This window comes from Neodiprion fabricii, chromosome 4, assembly GCF_021155785.1.
Source record: "Neodiprion fabricii isolate iyNeoFabr1 chromosome 4, iyNeoFabr1.1, whole genome shotgun sequence".
Taxonomy (NCBI): Eukaryota; Metazoa; Arthropoda; class Insecta; order Hymenoptera; family Diprionidae; genus Neodiprion; species Neodiprion fabricii.
Genome location: NC_060242.1, coordinates 8,920,468 through 8,940,171, shown reverse-complemented (window position 1 = coordinate 8,940,171; position 19,704 = coordinate 8,920,468). Strand labels below are relative to the sequence as shown.

Below are 19,704 nucleotides of genomic sequence, written 5' to 3'. Positions count from 1 at the left end.
TTGAAAGTAGTTCTTTTTGAAATTGTGTGTTTTTTAATGTACTTTTTGAAAATCAATTCTCAAAAATACTACTGTCCATAACACAAATTTGAAGCCTGGTCTCATTGTGTGGAAACGATTATTCCTATTTTTATCGAATTTTTAACGTTACTTAAATCTTTTCTGTCATTTAAAACTTTAAATAGTACTTTGAATGCTTTATACAATGGCTCATTAAACATGTTAATAGTAAAAAGTTTCAAATTAAGATAATTGGAAGTTGGAAAAATAATAAATCACCATTTTGAATGATACTTTTTATTCTTAAATTTTTTGTTCAAATATTTTACATAAATGAGTTTTATTTTAGCTTGTAATTACTCACTGTTGAAGATCGATCCTTGTCCGGAGTCATCCAATGAAATTTTTGCGCTCCTGTTATTCTTTTAGCCGTTCTACATCGAATACTGAGATTATTGGTACCTTTATTATAACCATTAATTTTTTAACAAAATATTAGAATAAAAAGTATCATTCAAAATACTGAAATATGTTTGATGAAACATTGTATAACACACAAAATCACGAAAGTGGCAAATTCAGTCTGAAAATTTGAATGAAAATATGTGTAAAGCTAGATCTGTCTGTTACAAATATTCAAATGGAGCATGCTTAAAATTTAAAATTACATTAATTAGGGAGTTATCCCATTTTTGTCTGATAAAGTGAGACCTTTTTTGTAATAAAAAAGAAATGAAACTATCCAATCAATTGCTTCCAAACTTTCAGCATATTTTCATTATCATTTTAGGTGTTAATAAAAAAAAAAGTGTTAATTAATCTTATGAAAATCCACCTGCTAAATTGCCCCGTTCGTGACCCAGCGCAACCGATGGTATTCAGGATTTCTTCACTTCTGGTAGTCTGAGAAGAAAACCAAACAGCATTTTAGTTCGTACACATGTAGCTATTGTTCGATGAAGCATCAAATGAAAAAAATTTGTACATACAGAGATTATTCATCAAATTCAATACTTCTTAAAAACATGCCTTATACTTCCTTTACCGATAACAATCCACGACCGAATCAATTTTAAAATCGACGATATAGCTTCTACATGAGAGCAGAGTTCAATTCTACGATACTTATTGGGACTCATACCCTAGAAGCTTTATTAGTCGTAGGGGGAAGTCCCCCAGTGACGGACACCTAAGGTTATTCGTTAATAAAATCGTTATTTAAGTGAAAACATAATTATTTTTATTTTTGTTATAATCTTTAGAGTATGTTCAACAATATAGGAACTTTTGCAATTAGTATATAACGTTAAACTAGGAATAATATATAATTTTATTTAGTAAGAAAAACTAGGGTGTCAGAGAAGTGTCCCCTAGTACCGGACACTAATAGTACGGATGGAAAAAATGTCTTAAAATTTAATGAATTTTGCAGTGGTCACATATATATTTGTCAGAGCGCTCAGGGATGTCCGCACATCTCATGCGCCCATTCCTTGCAATTGCAGCACTGAATCCAATCCTCATCGTTCTTCTCTACCTATCACGTTGCCACTCGAGACTTTTTGAACTGCCTTCTTTATATTACCTTCGGACCATTTTCCTCTTTCGAGTATTTTTGATTGGTTAGCTATGGTAAAACAACACTAAAACACGTCAGAACAAGTTTTGAATAAATAGTCAAATTCAGAGAAAAAATTGGGTGTCCGGTACTGGGGGACAAATCGGGTGTCCGATATTAGGGACCTGTAATGCACAGCTAAATAATGAAATATGTGCTTGTTTGCAAATATATCAACTTTTACTGATCGTTATCTGAAAGAATACATACCAACGAACATCCCAGACCAAAAATAAAAGAACAAAATCATGCGTTGTTTAAAATAAACAAACGCGAAACTTAGGCGTGACGTAAATTTATGCCAGCTCAAATGTTCAACTGTCCGTTGTGCAGGTTCGAACCACACAAGAAAACTATCGATACTTCGTTTACTTTGGGATATACGACGTGTATCCGGTACTAGGTGCCGTCCGGCGTTACGGGACTTCCCCCTAAGTGAAGCGCGAATCGCCAAGTTCCTCAGGAGCGCGCAGAGATCTTATAATTTTTTTTTATCGTTTCCAAAGCATTCCGAAATATCGGGAACAATAATTCATAACTTACAAGATAATGAAGATACTACTTTTTGTAGGGTCTTAAAATTCTTCTGTCTTTTTAGTAGAATTTCCTGTAATTGTTTTCAGATTTTCAAAAGTGGTCGGAAACTGCAAAGTTTTACGACTTGTAACTTAGAACCCGTTAGTGATGTCGAAAAAAACAAAAATAAGGGTAGTCGTACTTGACGATTCTAGCGATAAAATACCGGGTGTCCCATTTTAATCTTACATCTAAATTATCTCGAAAAATATTGCACTGATCAAATTTTGTTTGAAACAAAAGTTTTCGAGTTCAAAGGGGGACGTTCAAAAAAAATTTTGTTGAAGGTCCCAAATTTACAATAGCGACGCTACGATGGCTGACATGGTTTTTTTTTAAGGGAAACCTAACTTTTTTTTATGACAAAACATTGCATTGCATTGAAACTAACAACTTTTGTAAGAAACATTTTTCGATTCAGATTGTGGTTTTCATGTTGGAACTCCATTTTTGACTATTTAGCGCTGTCCGGAAGGTACCATACAAAACCCAAAGTCAGCAAAACAATAAACTTGGTAAGAAAAAAATTACAAAACAAGCTCAAGTGCTTATAAACAGAATTTCAAAAAGTTATGGAAAATGAAAATCCCAAGTGCGCATGTGCACAGTGTGTAGTGGATTCCTGTGAAATATAACAATTTTCACATATTCCCACTGCAAAAAATTGATTCGTTATTTTTTTTATTATTTTTAAAAAAGCTTATCGTTTTGTTGACTTTACACGAGAACTTTGTACTGTAGTCTATGTCTGAATAAAACGTTGGGTCGAAAGTGATCACATCTGATTCTTTACACTAAGGCCAAGCGCGCGGTACCAAATTCTTCAAAGCCCCCCCACAGCAGTTCGGAGGAATTTCCGACCATGAGTGTCTTACCTCAAAATGCTTGCCTAGGTAGCGACTCCACAAACCCTAGAACTATGTCCACAGTTAACATAAGCACCCTGCATATGACAAGGATGAAAATGGTCAAATATTTCGGGAATAATGCGTTGCACCGAGGAACATTTCCTACAAAAGTTGTTGGGTTTCAAGAGGGCTATGAGAAGATTATATCTAAAAACTTATTTCTACGTGTACCAGCTGTTTCTTTCTTGGTATAGTTCATCACTTAGAAATTTTTTACTTACCACAGTTTGCCCCAGTCTCTCTTGTTCGAACATTCAGTGAACTAAACTGAGCTATCGATGACTAGAATCGCGATCGTCCGATCGTGCCTATTGTAAAAAAGCTCAGCTTTCTTGTTCATCCAGTTAATTAATTCTTGCCATGTCATGGTTAGAATGTGAAATCACTTCCCGTGCCCGATCAATGGAAGACACGAGTAGTCACGTGATGTATTTTTAAGTCTGGCTGCAATCTTGGAATCAACTTGTCGAGGTAATAGAAACAAAGTGATTTCAAGTCTGATGAAGATTGTACAGCATAGATTACCGCTACATTCGTGTACTAATTATCTCGACATCGCCGCAGCGACGTGTAACGATGGTATTCAGAAATAGTACTAATGAATTATCTGTACGTGTAATCATGCTGTGTTGAACACAAGGCAGAATATGTGTTCGAGATTCCTGTACCGGAAACCACTGCACAATTCATCATTCTCAAACATGACACGTCTCACAACAGTATCGAAATTTATAAAAGTGTAAGTTTGGTTTTATGAGGAGCTTTGTTCATATTCAAGCGAGTCACTGTTATCATAAAATTGTTTCTGTTGTTTATTTTTTTTTTATTCCTGTTGTCAATTGCTTCTTTACTGTGATCTGGTGCCATTCTTCTAACCCAGCATACATTCGATTCATATTTTAATGATAATCGTACTTGACTGCTTTATCGACATATTCTGCTTTCTCTGTGTTATGGGAATAGACAACTTTTGACATCTGATTACACTACAAGCGAAACAAAAGCATACGTATGATCATATTCTATATTTAAGGATAATGGTATACATAAGTTTTTCGAATATACTGCAAACAATTGTTAACTGTGTATTTTGAATAATAATTTGTAGGGAATTTAACTGTGAATGAACTGGCAATGAGCTATCTTCATCTCAATCTGGAACAACATTTCTTTGCTGACGAATATTGAATAATTTTATTTATTTAACCTGACTCAACATTATGTCTGCAGTTGAATTCATCAATTTTAAATTTACTTCTGAATCACAGGGAAGTTTTGATTAACCTCAACTTGTTAAATTCATTTGCACTTTTTAAACTTTTGTTTTGTCATGTTTGTTTGTGTCTCTTGATCAATATTATCACAATTACATTCATCTAGAATATTAAAATTTACTTTATTTACGTACTAAGTACTGTTGTTTGAAACCAATTTATTCAAATGTAACAACGATTTGTCAGAGGTAAATTAATTGAAGCTTCTACATCTCATGGGTAGTGGATGAATTAGGGGATATGATATTCATTTTTGAGATTGTTAATTATCTATTGTTTTTCCTTTACTTTCCAGGTTGAAGCTGGTGATGTTATTCTCAGGGTGAATGAAGTTGACGTAAACAGATTAAGTACAAAAGAAGGTATGCATCTCCAAAATAGTGCTAATCTTAGAGATCTGATGTTCACTGTAGGCAATTCGCATGTGCAAAGGCTGGTCGCACGCAGAGGGTTTTCTCCCACTTTTGCAATCCAACATTATATGATGACAATAGCAATGTAACATTCACACAAAAAGTAATAATACAACGAGCACGATGATTCATTGCAATAACTGTTTGAACCTGCTTTTCCAAAAAAATAACGCCAGCAAAACATACTGCAATAACAATAACGATGAAAAAAGAACGAAAAAGCATAAATTCGGCACAACGGCATATAGATCGTACTCACAAAAATGGTTTTTTGTTCACAATAACAGAATCTTCAAGTGTCTCAAGGCTACACTGTATCAACCAAAGAGAGCCGAATCATTGGAAATCAAACTTTCTCTTATTGTCCTATAAATCGATAGTAAAACAAATTAATTTCTGTTCTTCGATTTACAAATTTAGAGAGATATTGACAATTGTACAGTTTCTTAAACCATCCACTCACTAATTTTTTGTTGACAATCCTATTGCGGATACCTATTCAACCGAATTCAACCGGCTCTATCTTTTTTGAGTCGAGGTACAAACGATTCCGAAGTGGTCCCCGTTGGAAAAAACGAAATTTTGAAAAGTGGGGTGCGGATCATTTTTTGAAAATGTCATATCTTTTTTCTATTCGAGGTACAAACGAAAAAAGTGGTACGAATCAGTACAACCGAAGTACAATCGATATCAGTTTTCAAATTATTATATTTCCAAAGTCGGGTGCCAGGTTCACATAGGTGCTGAATGAGCTGTTCCTGCAACTTGACTTGAATTTATAATAGCCACTTGAAGTGCCAGCTGTTGATTTATTGTGGTACTAAGTGTATTCACCGACTCCGACACTTCTCTGATTAAGAGAAGCCACAGTCTCTTGGTTCTATGCATGGCTGTCTAACTGCTTTGGTCGTTACTGCGATGCAAGCAGCTTCGTTGATCTTGCCTATAGGACTGCGTTTGTTTCGTTGAGCGACACTTTGATGTCATTCCATGTTCTCTCTCTGCCCAAGAGATTTTTCACCGGAGCAAAAATTGACACCGTGATTACGTATCTCGTGGTTACTTACATTTCAAAAAATGATTACGAGAGATTATTTGACAAAGAAATTTCACTTTGATTATGTGATTTCTCATGATATCTAAGATCTCATATGATTTCCTAAGTTTACAAAGAGATTCCTGTAATCCTAAATGATTTCTCATAATTACCAATGATTACCACGATGACTACTAATTCAGAATTTTATTTCAATATTACCGATTTCAGTGTGATTTCGGAGATTACAAGCGATTTTGGATATTTCGAAATGATTTCGAACGATATTGACATTTCAATCGCTTCGGTGAAACACCCCTTGTGTTGTCCACTATTATCTGCATCTGGATTAATCGCAGATCTTTACGTTTTTTTTTTGTTTTTTTATTTTTCCCTCATGTTTCTTGATTCGAACATCAAGTATTCCTCACGTTTTTGCGATATAAACATCTTCGTAATGACCTACGAATTCGCTCTTAGACGCTCTTACAATTAGTTTATACGTTGTTGAAAGGTTTTGTTGTGTCAGCAAGCCGCGAAGACTATCGATTGTTGTAAACTGATTTACCTAAATACCGTAGAGCACAGATTCGACGGATTTTTCTTTGGTACTGGCGTTGTGTGGTATCGTCATGGTGTTGTATCGATGATGACTTTCTGATACGCTTTTGGAATAATTCTTTACGAATAGTTGTTATTCCTACAACATCCTTCTTTGTCTTGAGTTCTGAGTTCAGACTTTGTTCTATGGTGCACCGCTGTTAATTTCGTCGGCAGACAAAAGTTTTACCGCAATTACTAATACTTGAAAAAACCATGCTTAACCAGCATCCACTGTTCTACTCAATGTATGAATGTCCCTTATTCGCGCACGTTCTCGTGTATATCCATATGTTTGTCGTTACGGTTTCTATTTGAAGATGAAACTCGGTCGCCCGAAGTTTGTTAAAGCTTAAGAAACGCAGGCAGATCTGGCTCTATGCCAAAAAAAAAGTGACTATACTTTCATGGTTGGTGAATGCATCTTAAAATTATAGAGTTGCTACAATTTATTTCAGTTTATGTTTTTTTTTTCATGTGGCCAAATTTTGTCTTTGACGGTCAATTTCGGTAGAGCTTGTAAGGTAAGGCTTGGTAAGGTACGGAGAATTGTTTTAGAACAAAATCATGGTTATTTCAAACTGAAATGATAGTAAAAAATTTATGTATTGTGGCTATTATTGATTCATCAATACGTATAAAAAATTAATGAGAACAGATTTTTATTAGACCGATCCACTAATATCGCCTAAATATGTCCTAGAAATTTTGGATCACACTTTAAGAAGTCTAAATTTACCAACTATAAATTTTTGGCGATGAAATAGTTGTGCGAGGTGCAAATTTTAGGCAATTACTACCTGTTAAAGTCCCGGCATGAACTGAAAATGAAATGGTGAATTCGTCCATGAAAATTTTGTTCATTGTGAAAATATTTCCGTAAAACTCCGTTGACACAGAGTATACGCGCTTAGCTAGAAGAAATAATTTCAAATGATATCACTGACAATTTATAAACTTCAGAACTTTGTAAACCCGCCGATAGATTTAGGTATTATAGAATATCCATACAAAAATTTTATCACAGAGAAGCGATATAAAACATGAGCAATATTCTCAATACATTCAACAAGAATTTTTGGTGTAGGGGAAATTAATAAAAGAATTGCCGAATCATTTGACAGAGCAACAGAATGAATTAACACGAATGCAAACAGTATGGAATCACGGGACGGTGAAAATATAAATGACGTTATTCTACAAGAATATTTGAAAACACTCAGAATCAGCCAAATTTTTCTTCCATACAAATTGCAATTAAGAGTGTATTCTGTGATTATACTGATCAGAAATCTTGGTACTAATAAAAATTCATGTAATAGTACAAGATTACTTACTCTAGAACGTACCAATAATCTTTTATGCTGTGAAATTTTAACCGATGACAAAGCAAGAGAGATAGTCTTTATAAATCACATTATATTTTATTGTCAAGATATGTATTCTGTCACATTCTAAAGGAAATAATTCCCAGTTGACAAGGTATTTACATTAACATTAAATAAATCTCAAAGCCAAACGAAAAGAATGATTTTTTTTAAATCAAACCTAACTACCGATTCATGATTCCGCAACGTAAATGAAGTGAAATCATCTTTCGTATTGTTCCAATGAATCGAATGATCCACTAGAGGTTTATACCATATTTTCACCAGGTACCATTTCGCCAGCCAAAATTTCTATCATCCCGCTCAAAACCAAAAAATCCGATCGGTATTTTTTAAACTGAATGATGTCAATTTTAACAATAACATAAAAAATGTAAAGTTTCATCGTTTGCTCACCTCTCTAAAACTCATTTGACTACTATTCAACGATCGTATGAACCAGAATATGTTTATGACGTAGTGAGAACCGCTGAGCGTGTGAAGCGCGCGCTTATTTTCTGCTGCGAATTTTCTGCCGACATAAAGCATTCATATCCCCTTTTCAATAGGTTGACTAGAGTAAATGCCTAAAGATAGGCTGTGGGTATTTTTTTTAAAGCAACCGAAAGGGCACCAAAACCGCTGGGAAGGTAATAACAATGCCCTTTATTTGCCAATTCGCTTATAGCAGTATAATAATTATCGGGTTGATAAGGGTAAGAAATGTCGGTACGGAAGCTCTCTGCCCCGTCCCTCAGTCAACTGTCCCGACCTCTGTGAACCGGCACCTCATTATTGGGAAAAAAATTTTCGCCTTTACAAATTCTTTTAAAGAGCTTTAAAGTTCCTCATCTTTTTCGAAAACAGTTCACTCACAGGAAATGGGATGCCAAGTTTGCGCGGTAGCTCAACTTTCAAAAATGATACTTTATTATACTTTGCATAGGACTGGAATACTTCTGTAAATCTATGCCAGTATTGCTAATTTTTTACGAAATCTACAGTTTCGTATAAGATAAAAAATTGTCTTACGTTATGCTGCCGAAATATTTAACAATATATCGACGTGAATTGCTTATGACGAAAATGAATAGTAAGAGTTCTGACGATAATTTGAATGAATTTAATCGATCAAACCGACGATACGTAAAAATTTCTGGATCCCAACTGAATTTCCATCAGGTAAAAAAAACGTCTTTTTCGCAAATTCAGTAATCCCAAATAAAACCTTGCTAGCAAATCAATCATTATCAGACCAGGCGGTGGAAGTGTTTAGATATAAGTCATTATTTTCGAAGGGAGAAAAACATAAGGAGGATCAGTAGTGCTGTTTTAACAATAATTCTATGTTTGTGAAAAAAGTTGCGTACATTTATATTTAAAAAAATGCGAATATCGCAAGAAATATGTAACACAATTGTTAAAAAAAAGTCAGTGATAGAGTATTTCTAAAGTGAATAGCGTTAGTGTTGAAGGTACGTAAACTTGTGCCCGAGAAGGCTAGGTCTTTCGCAGTTTCGTAGTATTTCAAAATTGTCTATCAGCCAATTTAATTGTTATCTTGATCGGTGCGTAGAGATGGCTACATTGAAAACTCTGACGTCAATTCAGAAATCTAATTCTGCCTGTTTTTCCTGACAACCTGATAACTGGTAACTTGCAATCTCTTTAATCTCCAACCAAAGCAAACATTCGATGCAGTGTACAGCCACCTGCATTGCAGTACCGCACTTTTCACTCCAGTCAGACTATCTCCATTGTACAGTTTCGACTTTCAACATTCGAATTCATTAACCGATACCCGGAACGCATAGACTAGCTGACGTAAAATCAGTTTTTATGCACTTCGGTTCGGTCGCGTCGTACGACACAAAAAGTGACGTCATATCGAAAATACATTCGCATCTGAAAGCATCGGGTTTGATACTCACTTGAATATATCTCCACTTCCGCCTAATATTTTCAGTATGATATTGAAAATTTCAAACTGCCAAAGAACCTCCACGACCGGTACGCCAGCCGGTGCGACTATCTCAAATAGACAAATTACAGACGCACTTTTGGTAAGCATGCAATTAGTGTACGTACAGTAATGTTCATTAATGCCTTCCTCTTCCGGCTATCTTGTTTTCGGTCTGAAACAAAATGCGAGTTCGATTCTATACGAATTATGTGACAATGACTGGCGATGCAGCCCACGTGAGAGATTGGGAGTCATTGTCACACAATTAGTAAAGAATCGAATACGCGTTTCGTTTCAGATTGAAACCGAAGTAGCCGGAAGAAGAAGGCATCAATGTACATACATACATTACCATGGAGTAAAAGGAATCTAAACTGTAGGAATAAAAACGGGACCAGAGTATAGGTGGCGCTGTTAATAGTACGGAACCGCTCACTTCCAATTGACTATAGTCATTACACTTATGCGTAGTGTACCTATCTCGATGCAACATAACCGCACTAAATGACACTAAGGGTTGCATCGTAGTTGGATCATGTCATATGAAGTGTTAACGAATGAAACTTTTCGTTAATGGAATAAACAATGGGTAAAACGTACGTAATTACCCGATGATATTTTAATGCTATTCATAACAAAAAGAAAGAAACAGCTAAACTGTTACGAAAGCAGTCTAGACTTACCTAGTACAAAAAGTAAAGTAAAGCATATTGCATAGTTGAATAACGTATACTTTTTTCACAAGTATATTTTATATATGTATATTTTGATTTAACGAGGTCGAAGTTAGTAACGTTATCGTAACGAAACATTGGGGAAAAAGTCACTATTTTCTTCAGTTTAAAGAACTGAGATTTCGGAATATGAGTGTGTTTTGTTTTATTACGATTTAATAAATTTCAGCCAATTCCAAAATCGCGAAGTCACGGTTTTTCCTCAGTATAAATCGATATGGTAACTCTACTAACTTCAATATGATTTTATTTATCGATAGTAAATTAAACTAATTTGTCTGATCAACGCAAATTTATTTTTATTGATTCTTCTAAAAAAAAAAGTAAATTCACATTACAGCTAGCTTCTAACTTACGTTGACACCAGTTGCATGCTACACAAATTATGATAAATTTTACGATATTCATACATAAAGTTGTATATCTCGTAGTAAGAAACTTTTTTATACAATCACTGAAAAATGGGTGATAGAGAAGTCGATACATTAGTTAAATTATAAGATTATACGTAATATAGTTACGTACTATACGCCAATTGCGTTCTATACTACGTTTTTCCGTAAGTTTTATGGGTTCTGTATTGCAAATTAAATCTATTCAAATGTTGCCGGTAGCCGGAAAATAGAGTTTCCACACAGTTAACAGCGCAATCTTTTTTCCGAAAAATGGAACCACTTTCTGATATCCAAATATAGGAGAAATTTGTTTTCTACTCCATGAACATTACTGTACACTTGGGGACGATGAATCTGAGACGGCCAATATTTTACACTAGACAGATATGTTGGCAACACAGAGAAATCTACAGCGCCACAGTCGGCCGAGCGCGAAACTAACTCAATCTTAATAAACATAACATAACCCATGACCGTCGAAACTAATCTTAGAATACCGCGAAGATGATGACTTGTTGGATTGACACGTATTCTAAGCTTAGATTCGACGGTCGTGGATTATGTTATGTTTATTGAGATTGAGTTTGTTTCACGATCGACCGACTATGGCGCTGCAGGTTTCTCTGTGTTGCCAACATAACTGTCTAGTATAAAAAATTAGCCGTCTCAGATTCATTGTCCCCAAGTGTACACGTACGACTGCCAGCGCCATCTATTTGGGTCTTTGGCATGACTGGAGTAGAAAGTCAACATGTGTACGTGTGTATAACAAATGATCGGCCATGGCCTCACATACTGTACTTTTTCTTGAGAGCTTACTTTCCATATAGAGTATACATATCCATATCCGTACTGCATAGGTACACATGTATGAACATGGAGTATCATGACAGTGCGCACGTTTGCAACACGATCCGCTGAAATCCGATCTGATCCAATCCGATCCAACGATGCATACGGCCCAACGCTCGAATGTTGTCTAACTATATGTATAGACCGATTCCTCCTCCTTTTCCTCGTTGTAGACACTGCTTATTCCCGCGCAAACTATTATATATCTGTTTCAGTACTAAAATGTCTCCGGCTCTCGTCAGATCCAGTCACCCTAAAACTACGAAGAGGTAAGTTGTACTAATACCTGCTTTACTCGAGTTTTAGCTATTAATCTTAATATATACCGTGTGTCCATGAGGAAAGTGCACACCTTATGCGCGTGCGTCAAGTCGTTCGAATTTTATTCGCTGACAGTTACCGCCCGATTGAGCAGCCGACGAAATACCAATCGCAACTGTCAGAAAATGTCCCTAGCCCCCCCCCCCCCCCCCCCGCTACCTGTGAGCTCTGACCATTTTCTGACAGTTGCGATTGGTATTGCTTCGACTGCTCAATCAGGCGGTAACTGTTAGCCAATAAAATTCGAACGACTTGACGCATGCGCATAAGGTGCGCTCTTTCCTCATGGTCACACGGTATATCATCGTTTGTTTTAACGGGATGCTGTAAGTAAGATGAAATGGCGTTTTTACCGACCGGACAACGAAATGACGAATTCACCCGTCACAACGATGGGTATGTGTAGATACAGTCATCTCGCTCTGGGTGGCACGGGTGCTCCCCCGCCGATCTAGCAAAAATACTCTGTGAAAAATTGAAAACAAAATTAATAAGAGAAAGAAAAACAAAGCCAAATAAAAATATGTATATTATTTAACGCAATTAAATTTTATTGGATATAATTCATATTTTTATTGGCAGCCGCGAGTCATTTCCTAGGGATATAGTCATCGCTATTTACACTTTGAACTTCCATAATGACTATTATAAATCGCGAAAATAACTATGACGCGAACTGTGAAGACACACCAGCGGTCATTTTATAGTGCGATGCGCATCAGGATAGCGTTGTATTCATTTGAATTTGAAATCATTTATTTGAATCATTTGTTTCATGTTAAATCACGCATTTTACTAATTAGTTTCTATTGTAGTCATAATATTGTTATATTACGTGAAAATATTTGTTTGAATCATTCGTTTCACGTTCAATAACGCATTTTAGCGACTTTTAATCTTACGCCTAGAGCGTAAACTGAACTTTATGGTGCATATTCGAGCGTACTTTATGCCTACTATGGCGAAAACGGACATTTTTCCTATTTCAACCCGTTTCTCCGTCTACGACGATACTATTATATGCATTATACGTCAAATGCCTGGGCGAAAATACATTCTGTGGCTCCGTTGTGGAATGACAGAGTGAATTTGTCATTTTGTTGTCCGGTCGGTAAGAACGCCGTTTTTTTTACGCTATTGCATCCCATTAATCACGTGCTATTTACCAGGTGCCTTTATCCGATGATAATTTTCAATAAGTTGTTCAATTGCTGATGCAGTGCCTTATGAAATGAAAACCAAATATACTAACGTACTTGTTCACTCGTCGATAATCGAGGTCGCTATTCCTAACAATAAATCCAAATTTCAAATTGTGGAACCCAGGGTAGCGGAGCCAAGATGCCTACCGACGTCAAATGTTGTGGGTGACAGATTTTAAGATCGGCTATTTTCTAACGTAACAATAACAATATTTTCTTTCAAATTACGCTCTTAACGTATTAAACAAATGTAAATTTTAATCTTAACGGTTTTTTGGGGTAATCATCTTATTATGATTTACAAAGTACAGTGAAGACGCGAAACATCAACAAATATTCCATAAAATGGAATTTAACAAACACTACTTTACCCAACAGTCTGCCGCCAGTTTTCAACGAAACTAAAATCGTCAATTACTTTTATTTTCATCGAAACAATAGTCAAATTATAGAAAATGTTATGTATATTAAAAAAAAATTGACATAACGTATTCGATAAATTATAAATTCTTTCGAAGGGTTTGTTCAGGATATTTCTTATATTGGATAATTTATTGTAAAAAACAGCCCAATTTTCAGGATATTTTTTCATGTTGTATAATTTAATGCAAAAAATAGGCAGAGACTTACGGAAAATGTAACTTTTATAAAACTCAAGGCAGTGCCGGATTATCGACTTTAGAAATATTCGAAAATGAGGACCCAACGGATGAGGATGCAGTTAGTAACGTTACTGTAACCATGTATATTTAGTAAACCATGATAAAAAAAGACATACTCTTACTTTAAAAAACCCACTCCTTGAAAGTCATTTTAAAATTACGCAATAACGATTTTTTCCTAACGTTTCGCTACGTTAACGTTACTAATTTCAGTCTCGTCACAACGAAATTTTGCAATCAAATCGTTTTGATCCTTGAAGGCCGTTTAAAGGCTATATAAGTGTTCTGTCTCCGCTGTCAAGATTTGCTAAAGTCCTTTACATCTTATGGCTATTCAACATTCAAACTTCATACGTATGAAAATTGATGGAAGCTCTTGTCGCTACCTTTACTCTGTCTTCGTCCAAGATTTTACTCTACCTGCACCACAAGATAAGCAGGCATTAATGCACCGTAATATATTTGACCAACAATTTAAGATATGTTATTTATTAGTTAAATTCAGTTCATTGTTAAAAACAATATAATTTGTTATCAGATTTATTAAAGCTAAAACTTCTTAGGAAAAAGATGAGATTTATAAATTTCTCATCATTATACAAAATTTCTAGTACTGCATTTTAAATGGTACTGTAAATGTAAATGTACTTCAATAAGTAATGCCGTTGTGTCGGCTATTTCATCACATCAAACCGATCTACGGGTATATTCAGCCAAATAAATATTACTAGTGTAACAACATAGTAACATACGTTAAATTGTACAACTAGAATGTGCAAATGACACAATAAAATTCTGACAGTTGTATGAATCAGTATAATTAATGTAGCTTACAACCTCTGATGATGGAATAATGGAATTCAAATTTACTTGTGACAGGTATATTAGATAATACTCAAAGATCCGGCGAGTCAGAATCTTAAGACACGCTTTTTCAGCTTTCGAAAAGTAGAAGAGGTGGTTGACCAATGAATCGGATAGCTTAATTGGTTTCCGAAATAGTGTCTATTGAATCCGATGATTAGTTACTCAGCTGAGTATCGTTAGAAATTTTATCATCCTGTGTCATCAACTTTGATATAATGTTACGTCACAGAATTGTGCGGAGCGGCAGGGTACAAAACAGTGCGCTCATTATAACAGTAACGAAATGCAATATAATGAACGTTAAGAGTCACAACAAAATGAGACTAATTAGGTTTAAATAATTATTCCGCGCGTACATTGTTTATCCGTATATGGCGCAGGTAAACGCGAGGGTGGAGAGGGGATGTCACGTGACCAAATATAATATATAATATATTCGATATTCCATTATCGGCTTAAGAGATACCTTGATCCGTTACAAAAGAGAATTATTAAACTGGGAATAACCGGTATTGACTCAATTATAATTGGCATTGCTTAACAAAATTTCGTATTCCTTCCCGGTAGATCCTGCCATAAAAGCCCGAGTTCGCCGGCTTCTCTCACCCGGGCATCCAGCCTGCGAGGAGTTCGACGCATCCCGGACCACCTCTGACACAAATTCTCAGGAAAAGTCTTCCAGCAACCACGAAGGCAAGGACCACCTTAAACCAGGAACACCGGAACTAGCAGTGAGCCAGCCGCAGGCGCATACCGGCCCATATTATGCAACTCGCACAAACGGGTCATACAGTGATGCCTCGTGTTCCTCGGAGCTCGAAGCTCTTCTTCCACAGGTTGATAGCTTCAAAGAGGAGGAACGTGCCCAGTGGGAGCCACTATCCGCTGATAAATTCAACCGCCAGAAAAATCCCCCCAGGTCAATATTACTCAATAATATAACAGGCAATTTCAAAAAATATCGATTACTACGACAAATTATAATTTATCCGTAAGTTAATAAGCATTTCCTGTAATTTATTATTGATGTCGGTAAATTTTTTCTCACAAGCTCAACCCTTTGAGTGACAGTTGGGCGTACGGTTTTTTTCATATGTCAAATATATTTTTGCACCTTTCATGTGCACATAAACACTTTTTATACTCTTGGGTGCCTAAGTCATTGAAATTTCATAAAAAATAAACGTGAAAAAACTTTTTTTATATACATACATATGTATATATATATAAGCAAGGCAGTATGTTCTGACCAACAATATTGCAAAGAAAACTTCCAGGCAAGATAGAGTTTTGCGTTTTGTACTCGTAAAGATGACAAAAAGCAGGTGTGTGCCGGGTTTTCATATCCATCCTCCCATAAACGCACTCTCAAGTCATCTTTCATTCGGCCAATACCTAATTTCACCTCTCAGCCCTTTTTCCTCCTACGAACAATTTCGCCTCCACATCTTCTCACTTGACTCTCCATATCATTTACAAGATATCAATTATTTAAACAATCGTTCAACTTCTCTATATTCCTCTTATTTCTCCTTAACTTTTTTACGTGCTCGTGGTCAATCGGTTACAAACCCAAAATAGGCCATAATAACATCACGATCGGGTGCAGATGCGGTCATTGAGAGCCTCTAATCGTGATCACAATCATCCATCCCGTAACATATTTATGGTGTTTTTTTTTTTTTTTTAACAGCGGGTTTACTAATTTTTTTTTGAGAAACTGGTTCTTCCGAAATATCTTGAAAAAACTTGAGGCGCGTTTTTTTTTCTCATAGGTTGAATAAGATAAAAAATAATGAAACAGATCGTAGAGGGCCAGGATCAAATGCCACCGCGTTGGCGCGGAATACCTCATATGTATCATATAATGCTGTTTGTATCCACCTTTTTAATATGTCTTAAGGGCTCATATTTGATAACTGGATGAACTTGTATATAATGATAATTTGTTGTGTTGGATCCCAGGTTTGAGGCCTACATGATGACTGGCGATTTGATGTTGAACCTATCGAGGACGCAGCAAAGTACCGGACTCCTTCCGAAATATCAGAAAAAAGTGGATTCTTTGAGGTACAACAATCACCACATACACCATCATCACAATCACCATAATCACCAACATCATAACTCGGTACCTACGAGTCCCAACGAAATGCTGAGCCACCGAATGCACAGGGGTGGGGCTGGCTCAAATTCTGCCAGCACCTCGCCCGTCGGTATTAACATCAGGCGCGAGTGCGGACAAGGTGCCGGTAGCGATAGCAAATCCAACTCGAACTTCGGCTACTCTAGCAGCTTCGTGCGGACATCCAGGTCCGAGGATCACCTGCAATTCCAGAAGGATCCGTCAATGAGCGCCGTGGACATTGACATTGACGACGATGTTACGTCAAGTCTTAACACGCTCCTAGACACCCGACCTGACAGTGGTCAAGGGATATCGAGCGAACGAATCGTCTGGACTTACAACGCACCTGTTAGTTCACCTTCCGCCTCTGAGCGGACTTCCTGCTGCCAAAATGGTAGCTCTTCACAGTCTTCGAGTAGCTCTCGTTCCTCGACTGAAGGAACCAGTCCTCAGCGTTCCTTGTCCCCCGCCTCTCCAACCTCTGTATCTTCTTCCGTTATGTCCTCGAATTCTGGCTCCCGCAGGTTTCCTCTACCAACGGCTACCACTGGCGCATCTTCCGGCCCAGTGGGCGATGGGACACCCACGGGTAGTGGAGTCGGGAGCATCTCAGGAGCAGGTGGATACTTTCATCCGACAAATGGTGACCTCAGTCAGTCTGAGGCCATTAGCAACATGTCCAGCCCCGATTATAATGACGAAGAAACAATGGACATACTTAGTGCGCGTGATATTATGATGGTTAGTGACCCTAGTGACAGTGATTCCACAATATTAGCGAGTGAACCTCCTCAGAGGAGACTCCAAAACCCCGGTTATGGAACTAACCAAGACAGTACTGAGCATAGGATAGTTATTCAAGTTAAGGGACCCGATAAGGAAATCACTGGTAGTAGAAACAACAGCCTTCGCCAATCCCGCCGACGAGGGAATACCGCGACATCGAATGCCTCAGAGCTCATACCTCCTTCGCAGAATACCCAACGGTTTCAGTCAACGGTCAGCTCTGGAAATGTTACACCGGAGTTTGTCGGTTATCAGGTATTCCAATATCCACACTCACATTTCCACGCGTCTCTCACTTTTTTACTGTCAGCTCATTCAATATCACCCAATGGGCGATTGAGATTGAAGTTATGACGAAAAATTGAATAAAAATTACTGTTTTGCAACTTGAGAATAACCTTGGTAGAGTTAAAGCCTCAATCAACAAATTCATAAGATGTGAGCAGCACCATGTAGGAACTCTTGAACCTGAGCTCCAAACTTGAGAAAAAATTTTTTACATAAAATGATTCCTAAACCGTTTTGATCCGGCGATGAAAATTGAATACTGGAGTCCGATTCATGTGTACTTAGATTGATGTAATTGTAGTACATAAAACCATATTTATTTTCGACACGGTTACCTATACACCATTATAAGGATCAGGATCTACTTATACCGAAATTTTTCACACAAACGGACAATAATTGAAAAGAAATCCAAGATTTTCATTTTTATAAATAACCAGAATAGTGAAAGGATTTACGACTTGTCCTCTCATGCAAGTCAATCTTTTGTATTTATTAGTTACATGTAAGTACAATGAATAATGTGCGCAAAACTTTTAACATTAACCATAGAACGCGTGTATCTTTTTTTCTACCTTCTAACACATTGTTAAGAACCCCATGCGTTTCTCGTTTGTAAAATCGTTCTGAAAGCATTAATGGGACTTGTAAGTACATAAATATTTTCGTTTTTTAATAAGAAAATACATGTTGAACAGTAAATTCTATTTTGTTGAAGTTTAGTTGGTGAAAAATTCAATACCAAAAAGTGCAGAAAAACGGCAAGAACGTCATTTTTCGAACAAAATTTCATATCTTTTTTTGTAATGAACCGATTTCCAAATTTCTAACGCGATTTTGAAGAGGATACATCAGACTATCTGGGAAAAATTACTATTCTTATGTCCCGTGGAAAAAACATATATATTTTGGGATATGAAAATGAAAAAAATACGGAATACGAACAAAGTCAATAAAGCAAAAAAATTGGTTGCAAAGGGTTTTCGTCTATTTTTAAGTTCTTTTATTTGGAAAATAGTATATTATTAGTAACAATAAATCACGGAAGAAGTCGTATAACTCATTCAACTGCTGTAGCGAAAAGGCAACAATGCGCCGTTCGGTGCTCCTTGTAGATGGCTAAGTAGTATCTTCGAGCTACTTTCTGCGCAAAAAAAATAGCATACAATTTATACAAAGTCACCAAGTTGATGTAAAAACAATAAAGTGGCGTACATTTATTACAAAGCATCCGAGTTCATAGAGAAAATTGCTTCGGTATGTGAAATACATGGCTTTCGATATAATACATTAGACTATTGACGCTTAAATTACATAGTAACAAGTAAAATATTTTGATTTGAGTACAAAAGTCAAATTCACTTATTTCTACGAAACACCAACGGCAGCTACAGAACGGAGTATTTAGCGACCCCAGCTGTTCTTTTCAATTATTTTGCACAATGACCAGTGAACAGGTGATGCTACTGCCAGCCTAACCTCACTACCAGATAGTGAAACTGAATGATGGTCCCAATCCCCAGCCGATAATGTAAATTTTTCAGTCGAGAGCGCAGTTTGAATGACTGCTGGGATCATTAACTACCCCGTACATGCGTTCTAGGGTGAATGTAGCGATACATTTTTGCGTGAAGTTGTTATTTCTCCACTGTAGGGTTGTTCGAACTTTAGTGCATTGTCATAAAGCGAAACCTACTCATATTCTGCAAATTTA

At 36.4% G+C, this 19,704-nt stretch overlaps 1 protein-coding gene across 9 annotated transcripts in view; it reads left to right on the top strand.

Moving 5' to 3' along the window:
- The window catches only part of LOC124180937 (PH and SEC7 domain-containing protein), a 76,206-nt gene that overhangs the window by 31,972 nt on the left and 24,530 nt on the right, over positions 1–19,704 (top strand). For 7 of the 9 annotated variants that reach the window (XR_006870340.1, XR_006870342.1, XR_006870343.1 and 4 more), the window contains 4 exons: positions 4,672–4,738; positions 11,952–12,005; positions 15,356–15,707; positions 16,754–17,957. Coding sequence is in view for 4 of the 9 variants with exons in the window: in XM_046566890.1 (XP_046422846.1) it covers positions 4,672–4,738; positions 11,952–12,005; positions 15,356–15,707; positions 16,754–17,957 (1,677 nt within the window). In the remaining 5 variants the exon portion in view is untranslated. The remainder of the gene's footprint in view (positions 1–4,671; positions 4,739–11,951; positions 12,006–15,355; positions 15,708–16,753; positions 17,958–19,704) is intronic. The other 2 variants (XR_006870341.1, XR_006870344.1) reach the window with 1 other exon arrangement.